Source organism: Impatiens glandulifera, chromosome 7 (assembly GCF_907164915.1).
Source record: "Impatiens glandulifera chromosome 7, dImpGla2.1, whole genome shotgun sequence".
Taxonomy (NCBI): Eukaryota; Viridiplantae; Streptophyta; class Magnoliopsida; order Ericales; family Balsaminaceae; genus Impatiens; species Impatiens glandulifera.
In genome coordinates, this window is record NC_061868.1 from 44,093,946 (window position 1) to 44,109,155 (window position 15,210).

At 28.4% G+C, this 15,210-nt stretch overlaps 1 protein-coding gene across 1 annotated transcript; it reads left to right on the forward strand.

The window, feature by feature from the left end:
- The first annotated feature begins 10,349 nt into the window (after positions 1-10,349).
- On the forward strand, positions 10,350-14,455 carry LOC124945583 (dicarboxylate transporter 2.1, chloroplastic-like). The gene is made up of 5 exons (XM_047486039.1): positions 10,350-11,032; positions 11,875-12,188; positions 12,280-12,728; positions 13,914-14,041; positions 14,188-14,455. Exons 1-4 carry the CDS (start codon positions 10,421-10,423, stop codon positions 14,027-14,029), a joined length of 1,491 nt encoding a protein of 496 aa, XP_047341995.1. The 5' UTR covers positions 10,350-10,420; the 3' UTR covers positions 14,030-14,041; positions 14,188-14,455.
- Positions 14,456-15,210: the final 755 nt, after the last annotated feature.

Here is a 15,210-nt window from a genome sequence, read left to right on the forward strand (position 1 = left end):
ACACGTGAATGTGTACAAGGACATTTGTCATAAATGAAAATTTTAAGTAACAATTTTCTCGTGCATGCATATTAGAAAATTTGTCGTAACAGACAAACTTACTTAACAATTATCTCGTGAATGTGTGTGAACACATATGTCCCAACTCACAGACTTACATAGCAATTATCTCGTGAATGTGTGTGAGTACATCTATCCTAACTAACAAACTTACATAGCAATTATCTCGTGCATGTGTAGGAGGACATCTATCGTAACCGAAAAACTTATTTAACAATTTTCTAATGCATGTGTACTAGGACATCTATCATAATTGACAAATTTACTTAGTGAATGTGTGTAGAATAAACTTGCATAGCAATTATCTCGTGAATATGTGCAAGTACATTTATCATAACCTACGAGCTTGTAAAGTAGTTATCTTGTGAATGTATACAAGGACATTTTTCATAATCGACAAACTTACATAATATTTTTTTGTGCACGTGTATGAGAACATCTGTTGTAACCTACAAATTTACGTAACAATTATCTCGTAAATGTGTGTGAACACATATGTCTCAACTAACAAATTTACGTTGCAATTATTTCGTGAATGTGTGAGTATCAGAGCTGCCCCGAGCCCATGGAATAAGCCAGACCAATCCTAGGGGAAGCGCATCCAAAATGTAATTAGTAAACTTATATAGGCTAATGCCAACCCACTATGCTAAAATCAATTTTTTTTCTAATTTATTATCTATAAAAAATTAATCATCAAGTGAAAACAACTAATTGTTTGAGATATTTGTTAAATTAGATAATAAAAAAATTATAATATCCACAAAAGTCCAATAATGAAGGCAGTTAACATCCGTAGTAAATCACAAACTTACGCAATAAAATTGTCTAATGCACGTGTACAAAAATATTTGTCATAACCGACTAACTTACCTAGTAGTTAGATCGAGAATGTTTGCAATACCATCTATCATAATTGAAAAACTCGTGTAGCAATTATATTGTGGATGTGCGCAAGCATCTCACCCGCTATAAACTACAAATCTACATGAAAATTTTCTCATAAATGCATACAAATCATTTGTCAAGATCGGCATTTATGTAACAATTTATGTCATTGAGTGTGCATATCACCATTCATTACTAATAAGTACCAATGATTTGCATGCATAAACAAAATAATTAGCATGCCATACTTATGCATGTTCACGATATAGATCATTTGGACCTCGTTCCTCTTTGATTTAATTTAGAGGATCTTAGCTAGGACAATTAACATAACATTATTATTTTAATTTTTTTTCATCACATATTCATGTATGTTTTTATCCTAAGTCAGAGCTTCCATAAAAAGTTGATAAAAAAAAAATTTAACATACATTTTTGTCAAGGTATTTTTATTCTGTACAATTTGAGACACAATTTAATTAGATTTAGATTCATTGATGTTTTCTAACTCAAATTCATATATATAATTAATTTGCACCTTTCCTAGGGTTTCTCATTTCCCTTATTTAGAGGTATATTTTTGCACTATAAATGGGAGGTGACCTAGTTCATCAAATGTAGATTTTATTACTTATTGATCAAAGCACTATTTTTTTAAGGAGTTTTATTCACAAATATGTATTTTCCTGTTGACGGGTTAAAAATTTATGTTGCTATAATTATTATTTTCAATAATTTATTAATATTAAAAATAACAATATAATTTGTTATTTTTTATTTTGTGCTAGATATGGCATACAAAATTAATAACTATTTTATTCACCAGCATTTTTTTCCTTATTAATTTATCACACAAATATATTTAAATATATAAATAAAAATTATAAGGATATATAATGAATTTAATAAATTAAATATAGCATAAATAAAGAATCAAATCAATATTAGATTTCATTGATCCATTAACCTAAAGATGGCATAATGTCATAAATATTTGACCTAGTTTTATGGAAATTGTTTAGCAACATAAATCTAATTAACCAAAAAATAGATTTATTTTTTAGTTTAAAAAAATAAATAAGGATCAATCTTGAAATAATTAATTTCCGGGATTTTTTTTCCATGTTTTGTATATGGAAAAAAAATTATCACACAAGATATTCTTCCATATCTTTTAGGATGAAAATAATTATTTTTCGGTGAAATATTAATTTATTGTGGTTTTTTGAATTAAAGATATTTTTTCCTATTTTAGAGGATGGAAATAATTAATTTTGCTGTAAAATATATATTTTTTTTACTGTGTTTTGCATATCGAATAAATTTTACCACTTAAACTTAAAAAGAATGGAAATAATTAATTTCCCATAAAATATATATTTATTATATTTTGCAACATATAAACAATTTAAAGATAATATTATTCCATTTCCACTTCTAACCTTCCTTTTAAAGGGTATTTACTTTTCAACGTTAAAATTTCTGATTTCATATATTTGGTAAGATAATCTTTTAATAAATATAAATTGATGTTTCTGTCAGATTGTACTGTGACTTGTGTCATGTGAAATTATTTGAATTTTGTATGATAGGTGGTCCTATTTTTCAAATCCAACACGGGTTTTAAATATTAATATTAAATCATAATTATTTAATAATATAATATTTTATTAATTATGTTTTTTAATTATTAATTAAAATATTAAGATATTTTATACATAAAATTTTTATTATGCATTTAATATATTTATTTAACTATATAACCTAATTTATTTTTTATTATTAAATTTGAACAAAATTATTTACAAATAATACTAATAAAAAAACTTGGTATGACCAGTCCATACTCCGTAGGGATGGCAAAGGGTATCCTTTGAAGTATCTATTCCCGAACCCCAATTTTATTTTAATACCCGACCCCGACCCCGAACCCAACGGGTATCTCTATTTAGATCTCCATCCCCAATTTGTAGGGTACCCGATACTCGACGGTACCCCATTACCCGATTAAAGTGTAAAATTATATTTATTGTTTTTAAAATATACAAAATATAAAAAAAAAAATATTTTTTTTAATTAACATATTCAGACTAAAATAATTTTAAATTATTATAAATTAAATCTAATATCTTAACTAATATGTTATTACAAAATATAATTGACCAACAAAATATTAATAAATATTGGATACTTAAACAATAATATCATTCATACTAAATAATATAAATTCATTCATACTAAAAGTTAAAGAACAAACATAACTTTATTAAATAATAAATAACATTAAACTACTAATATTAAAATTTGAAAAACTCAAATGAAAACATTACTTATTTACATAGTTATGTTCTACAAAAACTAGAAAGAATGTTGAAGATAAAAGTTGAAGAATAAAACTAGAAAGAATGTTAAAGATAGAAATTGAAGAACAAAATTAGAAAGAATGATGAAGATAAAGTTGAAGTAAGGTTAAAAAAAAAATAAAAAATGAAGATTAAAAGTCATGACTAATGAGAGAGAAACAATTATTAGAATTATATTAGCGTGACTTATGGTTTTGGGTAAGGAGAAAATAAACACTATATTTATTGTATTGTAATGATGGTTAAAATAATGATGATTAAGAGGTGGAATTTGAAAAATTATTTAAATTTTAACAATATATATATATATATATATATATTAATATTCGGGTATCGGGTTTGGGTTTCCAACCCTACCCATCCCCGACCCCGAACCCGATCGGGTAACATTTTTTACTCCCCATCCCTGACTTCGATCCCGAACCCGATTTTAAATATCCGAACCCGATCATCGGGTACCCACAGGTATCGGATATACGGGTATTGGATATACGGGTATCGGATATACGGGAGTCCATACGAACCGGTCTATCAACCGTTGGTATTCAATTTTTTTTTAATCTTATTTTAAATTATTAGCAATGTTTGAGGTGGGCGCCAAAAATATCCAATCTTCACAATTTTTAAAGTTTAGTATTTATATACATATATATAATTGATTTATTATTATTATTATTTGTTAATTCAAATTTAAAAAACTCTTATAACTAATAATTAACATACAATTTACTCGGTTAGGGATTTTTTCTTAATTCATTTAAATAATTTAGTTGAATTATATATATATATAATTGTATGAATATAATTTAAATTTAAGATTTTTTATATATACTGAAATCAAATAAAATTTTTATTATATAAATTAATATCAAAAGGTTATAAATCAATATAAAAAAAATCATATCAACTTTAGGAATCAATATAATCATATCAATATAAATAACTTTTTACTATTCCTGCATGATGCTATTGAAAAACAAAACCTCATCATCGCAAATCTCCTCCAAATTCCCTCACCTCGAGTCCTAGATCTCCGTCGAGTCCTAGATCGCTTCAGCCCTAACTTTGTCCGGCCTTAGCTCATTTTAGTTGTGCACAAGAACTTTCTATAACCTCGAGCTGCTCTGAAAATTCAGGTTGATTGTTATTATAAAGCCATTTAATTTCTTGAAACTTCTTAAAATAGATTATTACAATTAATATTTTTAAATCGTTTTTTATTATGAAATATATAACTCAGTAGCCCATATATTGTGATTTAGTTTGACAAATAGTAATAGCCAAACAAACATGCTATTTTGAGAGTTTTTTTAGTTGGATTGAGAATTGTGATGTTTGTTTCTGATATGGTATTAGATAAGTAATGATTAATTGCTTTTCAAAAAAAAAAAGTAATGATTAATTGCTAGTTATATAGATAGTTGGGATATTGTAAATTGTTACAATTATGAGAAGTTAGATTAAATAGTTGTAATTAAAGTATTGTATATTGTAAATTGTTACAATTATAAAAAAGTTATAAGATTGTTAGGATATTGTAAATTGTTACAATTATAAGAAGTAAAAAAAGTAAACAGTTGAAATTGTGTTAATTTTTTCATAGTTAGGAGTTAAACGAATATTATCAAAGTCCATACATACACAAGCATAGCTATTTTAAATAAAAACATAAATAAAGTGAGTTTATAATATCTACAATTGTGTTCTCATTTGTGTTTGCCGTATCACTACATTTTCATTCGCCTCACTTACTATAAACATAAGTTTTAAATTATCAAAATGAGAGAGTTTCTACTTTGTTATAATTAAATTGAATGTTTTAATTTTATGCTTTCAAGTTTTAATTTCATGATTTAGTTTTAAAAAACATTTAAGTAAATTGAATTTAAAATTCTAAATAAATGTGGTTTCAAGATTTCAGGTATTCATCCTTTCTTGTGAGAAATATTTTATAAGATTTTTCAATCAGGGGTGAGCAAGATGGGCCACCGCCCAAAACCCCAAAATTAAGAAGACCCAAAAAAAAAAATTATGCAGTACTATAAAAAAAAAAAATTATGTTTTATGTTTCTTTTTACTCGGCTCTCTCTATCTAAAAAAATTTTTATGCACTACTATACAAAAATAAAAAATTAAATTTTATGTTTCTTTCTACTTAGCTCTCTTTTTCAAATTTAGGCCCAAAAAATAAACGAGATGACCCTGTTTTTAACAAATTTAATATATTTCGAAAAGACTACAGGGCTTTAATTTTATAAAGTATCATGATTGGTCTTAAATGGAAAATTGACAATTATAATACTTCAACTAGGAACTAAGGAAGTAAATGAAAAATATCAACAAGAAGGACTGATATATGTTAGGGATAAGGCCTGAATTTTTTTATTTACTGTAAAATTATTATATGATTACCTATTTTTTTTTAAAAAATTTACTTCTCTAACTTTAAAAAAATAAGAAAAAATCACGTTAAAATTACTTGTTTTATTCATAATTTTTTCTTTATTTTTTTAATCTCACACAAATTAGTTTTAAACTCACAATAACTCTAATTTCTGAAAATTATCTAATGATGAATAAAGTGTTATATTATTTTTTTTCCTAATACCATTGTTACATAGTTTATATGCGTTCAAAAATCGCTTCTTTTATAAAACGACACAAAATACATTGTTTTTTTATATATTTTTTGGGATTTTATTTGGGTGTTTTTATAAAAAAAAAAATCTATCACATTATTATTGTTCTAAATATGCTCTTGGTAATATTTTGAGTCATTATACTAATTTTCAATAGTCTTTATGTGAGTTTTGGCCAATCAAGTGCATTTCAACAACTTGCAAAACATTGTATAATATTTGACATGTAATCTTTATTTCTTATAATTTACCACCAAATCAATCTATGCCTTCATCTAATTTGATCCAAATAGACCGTTGGTTGGTAGATAAATTAAATGAGTTGGGTAAAAACATTTAAAACACTAATCTCATTATATTTTACTTTGGGACCATTAATGATTTTCTGAAATGGAATGGTAATAGATTGGTTCTTTAATCAATAACACATTCCTATTTACCCCCATATTCCTAGGTCGTGGCTGGCTGATGTAGAGTTCAGAGTCTATCTATCATATATGAAGCACGATTAAAAAGAACATTGAGAACAGGACCTAGAGTCAATACAATTTAATTAATTAACCCTATTGGATTTGTCAATACTTTACACCATCCATGCAAAATTAATTAAATGTGTAATCCCTAATTACAAAAACAAAATCACATGGGGATAATAAATAAATCAAACTAAATAGTTCATATGCCATCAGTGTGTCAAATGGATTAGTTACAATAATAATTGGGATTGAATTATTTTGCAAAGTTTGCTTTCAATCATCAATTAGTTCTTAATAGGAATATTTGTTATATGAATTATTAAAATGTTATTTTGGTCTTTTTAATATTTTAACGACGTGAATACAATTTAAAGAGTTTTAAATAAATAATTGAGATCAATCTAACTCTTAGATGACCTTTTGATTTTTTGGTTAATCCATTTATCTTAAGTTTGCTTTTGTCATTTTTTATTGATGATTTAAAAAAAAATAAAATTATGTTGTGTATAGAAAAAACATTGTCACATAAGGATCGATGTAATGAGCCGGATCAGGTCGGTGATTACATTTACTATCTTATCTCTGTCTCATTCTACTTCGGAGATTTTTTATTACCATCTCCGTCCCATTTGATCTCGAAAATTCTTCGCAATCATTGTAGTACCATATTAGCTTAAAAAGTAAAAAAATCATAAAATTATATAAACAGTTATTTTAATATTATTGTAAAGAAATAATTATTTTATAAAATATGAGAATAAATATATTAATAATATTATATATTCAATTATGTTTAATTATTAGTGTTCGGTGCAGAATCATGGTGAGATCGGAACAAATGACACAAATATCGTCTCGTCCCTTTCTCGTTAAATTTAGGGGAAAAACTATCCTAAATAATTTGAATTGAAAACCGCTAAATGAATCATAATTAACTCAAATAAGATATTAGTCCTTTCACTTATATTAAAGAATGTTTTTTTTTTTTTTTCTTTTGTCCAGTTTTAAAAAAGAACAAATTTTGGTAAGGATAGGTTTCATCATTTTGGCAAAACAAACAAATTCCAGTATCAACAAGTCAGTCAGGTTTATGTCATAGGCCCCTCATAGAAGAATTAAAATATATTTGTTTATAAAAAAATTGTTATTTTAGGCAGCCTTAAATTTTACAAACAAATAATGTGATACAACTAAAAATTCAATTACGTACACTTCTACACAAGGTAGAATAAATATTTGAGTGACATATTAGCTAGCTCAAGTAGCAAAATTCATTATTCACATTAATATATTAATTTACTTGACGTATACACTACACCAATACTCAATGTCTCAATAAATCTTGCTTTGTTTAATTTTTTATTTTTTTTAACTGAATTTTATATATAATTATTCTCTTACTCACTTTTAAAAAATATTAAAGTAATTTTTTTTATTATTTAATATAAAATTTTATTTGAATATATATATATATATATATATATATATATATATTTGATTATTTACCTTTGGTTATTCTTTATTTTATTTTTATAGTATCATTCTTTTTCAATTTTTTTTATTTTTTTTTTTCAAATTGTCATGATGATTCTTTTTTAGAATGCAAAATAATATATTTTGTTCAATATAATTAAAAAACTATTTTGTAATACAAATACATTTATATAATTAAAAAATATAAAAAAATTAGCTCAAAACATATATAATTAATTAAAAGAAATATCCTAATAATATAAATGAAAATAACAATGACTTTGTGAGAGAAGTAAAGAGAAACAATGAATGAAAATGAATTACGGTAAATATATTGAGACGGAGAGAAAAAAACATATTTTTATTTTATTTCTTATAGTATTGAAATGAGAAGTATTTGAAATTGGTAACGGAGTTTATCATTTTTTTCGAAAACCTACGGGATCGATAACTTATTGAATAACGTTTTTATTATTATTTTTTTCTCTTCTTATCCTATCGTTATACTCAAACCATTTTTATCATTCTTCAAATACGTTTAATAGTATTTAATTTATATTAATAGCTAACATTTGATATATTTGGTTAAACTTAAACTCTCAATTATTTTATTTATTATATTTGTAATAATAATAACTCGAACAAAGCCCTTAGCTTCTGGCTTCATTCATTCGACCTGGAATTTAGGATTTGCTTTCGAGGAAGAAAGCGAGAGCTAGCTTAGGGGCGAAGCGGTCAATCTTATGCTTTTTGAAGTAAAGGTCTTTTCTTTCGTAGCGGAAGTTCAAAACCTATGATAACAATTTATCATCCTTTGGGGGCTCGTAAAAAATGGAATGACAACTGGGAGCTGGACTCTACTACATTCACTATTAGCGAGAGGTGAGACTACACCGATGCAACCTCTCTCACCGATGCAACCTCACACAGAGGCACGTCTCGAAGGGAAAGAGTAGTAAGCGTAAAGGTACTCCGCCTAAAAATTCTTTTATGAAATCATATCCTATTTTTTCCATTTCGCATAGCAGGAATTTCAGGATGAAGATAGGATACATTCACATTGAAGGTTTGAAAGGAATTGGGCCATTTGTCGAAAAAGAGGCCCAGTCCAACTCATAAATCATAGACTAACTAAAGAAAGAACATGGGAATTAGCAACATTCTGTACAACGCTTTTGTCTCAAAGAGCCAACAAAGGGGCACTCTATCTCCGTCTCAGTTTAGCATCATATCATATATCGATCTGAGAATATTTTTATTTGTTGTAGTGCGGATTAAGGTTAAGACATTTCAAATTCATTATGTGGCTGTGGAAGCGGGGGCACCGGAGATATCTGCGTCAAGTTCTGTTAGAGTGAGTGGATATGTCTAACAAAATTGGAAAATATTTATATACTCAGATTTTACTAAGTTCATATGAAAAGTGGTGTACCTATGTATAATGTAGTGTAAGGTATATAATCATTTATCTTTTATTATTATTATTATTATTTTATATAAAAAGAAAAATAAAAAAATAATAATAATAATAAAATAAAGTAAAAAAGAGAATGAATAAAAAAATGGAAAACATATATAAAAATAAAAGATATAATAAAGAATGAAAAAGAGGAAAAAGAATGAATGAAAAAGATAAAAAAAGATATATTTAAATTAAATTTTAATATTAAAATAATGAACTTGAGAGGAAATTGAGTTTTTAAATGTTAAGTGTTTAATTATAATTTAAGCTTATAAACATGTATAAGACCATTCATATAACATATACAAGACCATTCATATACTAACTCAACATAATTAATTAATATACAAGAATGACAATAAGTTATTAGTGAACAAATATTTATAAAAAAAGTTTAAAATCTTTAAATTAGCAAATTGATTTATATTAATGAGAATTTTCTCAATTTTCTCGAGGGATAAATTTTTTAATTCAAAAATAAAATAAAAAATTACCATTTCCTAAATAATTAAACATTGTAAAACTAATAGAATGATATATACAATATTAATTATCAAATCATAATATTTATACCACTCTTTAATTGACAATAAATCTCATTAGGGTTATAAGTTAAGATTTGTTATATTCTCATCATTTAATTCAATGATGAGAATATAATAAGTTAAGATTTGTTTAATTTAATTAATATCCATTTTCATCAAGTTACAAACTTGAAACTGATAAGTTATAATCATACTTAACTATTGATGACAAGATTTCATATGTTTTTGGTACATAATAATTAATTACAATTTGTGAGTTTTTTTTTTCAGTTTTTTTTATATACAAATTTGTTTTTATTGGTAGAAATATAATTATATAATATAAAGGGTCAATAAATAATATTGTTTAGTTGAATAATAATTCAATTTTGATTGACTCTTATAAAGCTGGCGCACTTTATTGTCACTATCTTTTCCCACTAAGGTCTGATTCTATTAAATCCTTACTTTTGGATATTCATTTCATCTGTTCATCATCATCACCATCTTTGATCTTCATCTTTGATCATATCCGATGACTCTCCCAACTATAACATGCAATCCTTCATCATCCTGTCCAAGATTCGCCAATTTCTGGAGCAATTGGAAAGGCGCGAAACCAATCCGTTTACTGATTTCCATTGCCGTGGGATTGATAATCTGTTTCGCCGTTCCAAAACCTGATAAGATACCGATTAAAGGATGGCAACTTCTCTCAATCTTCCTGACTACAATCACCGGTCTCATTATAAGCCCCTTGCCGGTCGGTGCTTGGGCCTTTGTATGCCTCATGGCATTGGTTGCTACGAGAACTTTAACCTTCGCCGCGGCTTTTGCTGCCTTCACTAACGATACGATTTGGTTGATCGTAACGTCTTTCTTCTTTTCACGCGGATTTGTTAAGACAGGGCTTGGAGATCGGATTGCTATGTTGTTTGTTCGTGGTCTTGGAAAGAGTACTTTGGGATTGTCTTATGGATTGGTTTTGAGTGAGTTGGTGATTTCGCCTGCCATGCCTAGTACAACTGCTAGGTCTGGCGGCATTTTCTTGCCGATTATTAGATCATTGGCTGTTTCAGTTGATAGTCATCCGAGGGATGTAACTTCGAGGAAATTGGGCGCTTATTTGATTCAATCACAGCTTCAGGTCAGTTAAACTTACTAGTTCTGTTTTGATTCAAATCAGATTGAATGTTTATAAATTGAGTGAATCCACGCTATTCTGCTATATTGACAATAAGGATTGATTGAATTGAAGAATCTTACTGCTGATACAGGGAGTTTTTTAAGATTACTTTGTTTGAAGATTGAAAAGAAATGAGATGTGATAGATGAGTTCTTATCAGACATTTTCCTTGTTTTTTTGGAAAACTGGTAAATGCCATTTTATTAAAAAAGTCAGCAAAGTGTCTTTACAAATCAATTTTTGTAAAGAAAAGCGGTTACCACACAAACATTAACACCAAACAAGTGAAATTTTTCGATCTAGAAAACGACAAATTCCCATGGAAGAGGATCTATTTGATTGCGCCATCATCGACTTTTTTGTTTGTTTCATGAGGCGCCAAACATTGAGATGAAGTTGAAGTATAACGGCATTCATTTGGTTAGTCAGTGTGATGGATTTAGGTTTGATGAGAGGTGACAAACTGACATTTTCTTACAATTCCAAAACTTCTTCTTTGTTTGGGAACTTGAGATGGAGAAGGCTTGTATTTATTTATTGTTTGTGTTCAAAAGAGTTCTTCGAGGAATGAGTTTTTCGGGACATAATAAAGAACATTGGAAAGAAACAACACCCTCTTCAATGAGGGTTCAGCTAACCCCTATAAATTTAGGAAAATACATTACATTTACATATATAGAGTTTCTTATAAAATTAAATAAATGCTTTTGTTGTTGTTATTGTTGTGGAATTTTGATACTGACATATGTAGTTAAACATTCTTATTATGTCGAGAATTGACGAGTTTCATTTTGTAATGACAGTCGGCTGGTAACTCAAGTGCACTTTTCCTGACTGCTGCAGCTCAAAACTTGCTCTGCATAAAATTAGCTCAGGCTCTTGGCGTCCAAATTCCAAGTGTCTGGACTTATTGGTTCAAGGCTGCTTTCCTTCCCGCCATTTTAGCTATCGCGGTCACTCCACTCCTTGTATATAAGCTCTACCCTCCAGAAATTAAGAGCACCCCGAATGCTCCTATCATGGCTGCAACGAGACTGAAGGAGATGGGTTCTCCATCTCTGGATGAATGGCTGATGATTGGAATCATGATAGTGACTGTTGTCTTATGGATGGCAGGGTAAGTAAGCAGAATGAATAAATTCTTGAGACTTATAAGAGGCAAGTTCTAATTTTAGTTTAATCTGACATTAAAATATATTTTATGGCAGAAACGCTCTGAATATAGCAAGTGTTCTAGCAGCAATGATGGGCCTATCTATGCTTCTGCTTTTCGGAGTAATTGATTGGGATGATTGCCTGAGTGAAAAGTCGGCATGGGATACCTTAGTTTGGTTTGCGGTTCTAATTGGTATGGCAAACCAACTAACAACCCTTGGTGTTGTGACTTGGATATCTGATGGTGTGGCAAATACTCTTAGCTCTGGATCAATGAGTTTGCCTGCCAAATTTTTTGTAATGCAGGCAGCATATTTCGGTATACATTATATGTTTGCTAGCCAGACTGCCCATGTTGGAGCTTTGTTCTCCGCGTTTCTTGCTATGCAGTTAAAATCAACGGTGCCTGGTCGCTTAGCAGCACTCGCGTTGGCTTACAACACTAATCTTTTTGGAGCATTAACTCATTATAGCAGTGGTCAGGCTGCTGTGTACTTCGGAGGTATTTGTTTTCATTTTTTTTCAATCTTTTTAAACACTGTTTCACCTCATTTACTTCATATTTGTCACGTTAGTTTTCAAAATGTATGAAAATTATTGTTGGCTGTTTATCATCTTTTTGGTGGGATTCATAAGAGTCACTCCAAGGCCTTGTTCGATCTTGTGTTATTTGTATAACGAGTAGGTTAGGCTAATGAAAATTTCAGGTTATTTGGTTAAAATGACATTAAGGATATAAATATAAAATGAATTAAAAATAAAAATAAATAAAGGGTATTTTGGTTGATGCATTGATCCATATGATTGATCTGTATGGGATATTGAGTTATTTAAGATTAAATTCAAATCGAACAAGGTGTAGATGCTGTTGTAGTGATTATGAGAGAAAAGATAAAAGGAGAAGAGTAAGGTAGAAAAAAATGTTTCTTTGTATTGTTTTATGAAAAAACCATTAAAATGTACAAGCCTGTACACAACAATGAAACTGATAATTAACAATATGAAGAATCCAAGGAGTCAAGAGCCTTTTCTTTTTTGCTGCTAATGTATTCATTATTGACAACTGAAAATAGTTATTTTTAAAGAGGTCAACTTTTCCATTAGAATAAAAGGAAACGTATTCAAAACATTACAAAGTGTAGGGAGAAGAGAAACAAAAACAATAAGACTAAGGGGACGACAGAAAATAGTGTTACAAGCCTAGATACATATTACAAGTAAATCTAAAGTGGATATTCATATTCCAAATGGAGAATAGAGAGTAGGGTTTACACTTTAAGAAGGGAATGAGATATCATAGAAAGTGGGTGAGACTCATAAAAGGGGAGGTCAGAGACACTAGACACTGTTCTATCATTTTCATTTTATAATAACCTAAGTATATAGGTTTGAGTCTTCACACAAGAACCATTTACAAACAAAAAAAAAACCTAAGTATATAATCCTCTACATGCTAACTCTTGGTCCTAATGGTGTGTGTCACCCTATTTACTCGTGACACAATGTGTTGGTTATGTAGTGATGAACAGTAATGTTGGCAGTCCTGATGATTCATCGTCTGTTTTTCTTGTGAATGTTTGTTTTAACCCTGATGAGATCCTTTTTTGTTAATTTTGTATGTGATAAAGCTCATTCATGTAATTTCTTAGATATGCTGATAAGATCTAAAATGTTTGCTTGTTATCAGCTGGTTATGTCAACCTAAGAGATGCTTTTAAATTGGGTATTATTGTGGCCCTTGTTAACATAGCAATCTGGGTAGCAGTTTCAAGTTTTTGGTGGAAGCTCGTGGGGCTATATTGACCCGTCACTCCTGTAAGTTTTGCACCATTTATATATTTTTTTTTTCAACTGGTGAATTAATAATAGTTCATGGTGTTTTTCTTTGTTTGAAAAGTATGATTAGCTAGTTTTAATATTAATGAATTGTACCTGAAAATATGACTTGGATCATAACACAGGTTTATACTTTGTTGATCGGTACAAAGAAACTGAAGAAGAAGTTAAAAGCTGAAGAACTGTAAAGAATTTACTTTTCTGTTTTAAATCACAGTTATAGAAGACAAACTGTAGTTTTCAGGGGTAGCTAGCATGATCCCCTTAAGTTTAGTTTGGGATCCAATTCCAATTTCTTAGTGTTTTTTAACTGTTAAAATAAATAACTGGAATTTAAATTATGAATTATAATATATATGTAGTTTTAAATCTCCAATTCCAATAGTTTGTGTATCTGTTTGATTCATGAAATTTCTTTTCATCTTAACATGCAGTTAGAACTAATTATCTAAGCTAATGAAGTGTTATCTGCTTGTGTATAATAAACTAGGAAGAGCTTTTATTTCAATTTCTTTCTCTTGCAGCTTGATATTGTCCTGATTCAATTGTTTTGAATGATTTCTGAAACCACTCATTCTCTCCTAGCTGATTATTTTATACTTATATATAGTTGGCCTGATTAGTTATCTATAAGAGCTTCAGATGGGTGTCTCTTTCAAACAAGACTAAAATTTTATCTTTCTCTTTTTGTATGTGTTTTGAAGAAACAATGGATGTAGTCTATATTACACAGACTACATTTCCAATGTAAAATGACTTTATTATTAGTTGGTGGTAGCTTTTTTGATAGATGATGGGTGTCTAATTAAGGCTCTCCAGCTACAACCTTTTTCTTTTGGCTTGCTTGTTTGATATACTTTGCAAAAGAAGAGTTTATATACTAAAGATTTGAATCTCATCATTTTCTTGAATTAAGTTTACTTTTTTTTTTCCAAGGTACCCATAGAAAGCAGAAATTGCAAAATGTGAAAATGAGAGTAGTAGGACTAGTAGGAGTAATAGTAGTTGTATTTGATGGATGTCAATCCATGGATGATGAAAAGGAAAGTGGTAATGAAGATTCTACTTTTCCTTTCCTTTTACTTTTGGACAGCACTAAGAGGAAATTAGAAATTAGAAATTAGAAACCAAAGCAAAAGGAAAGGAGC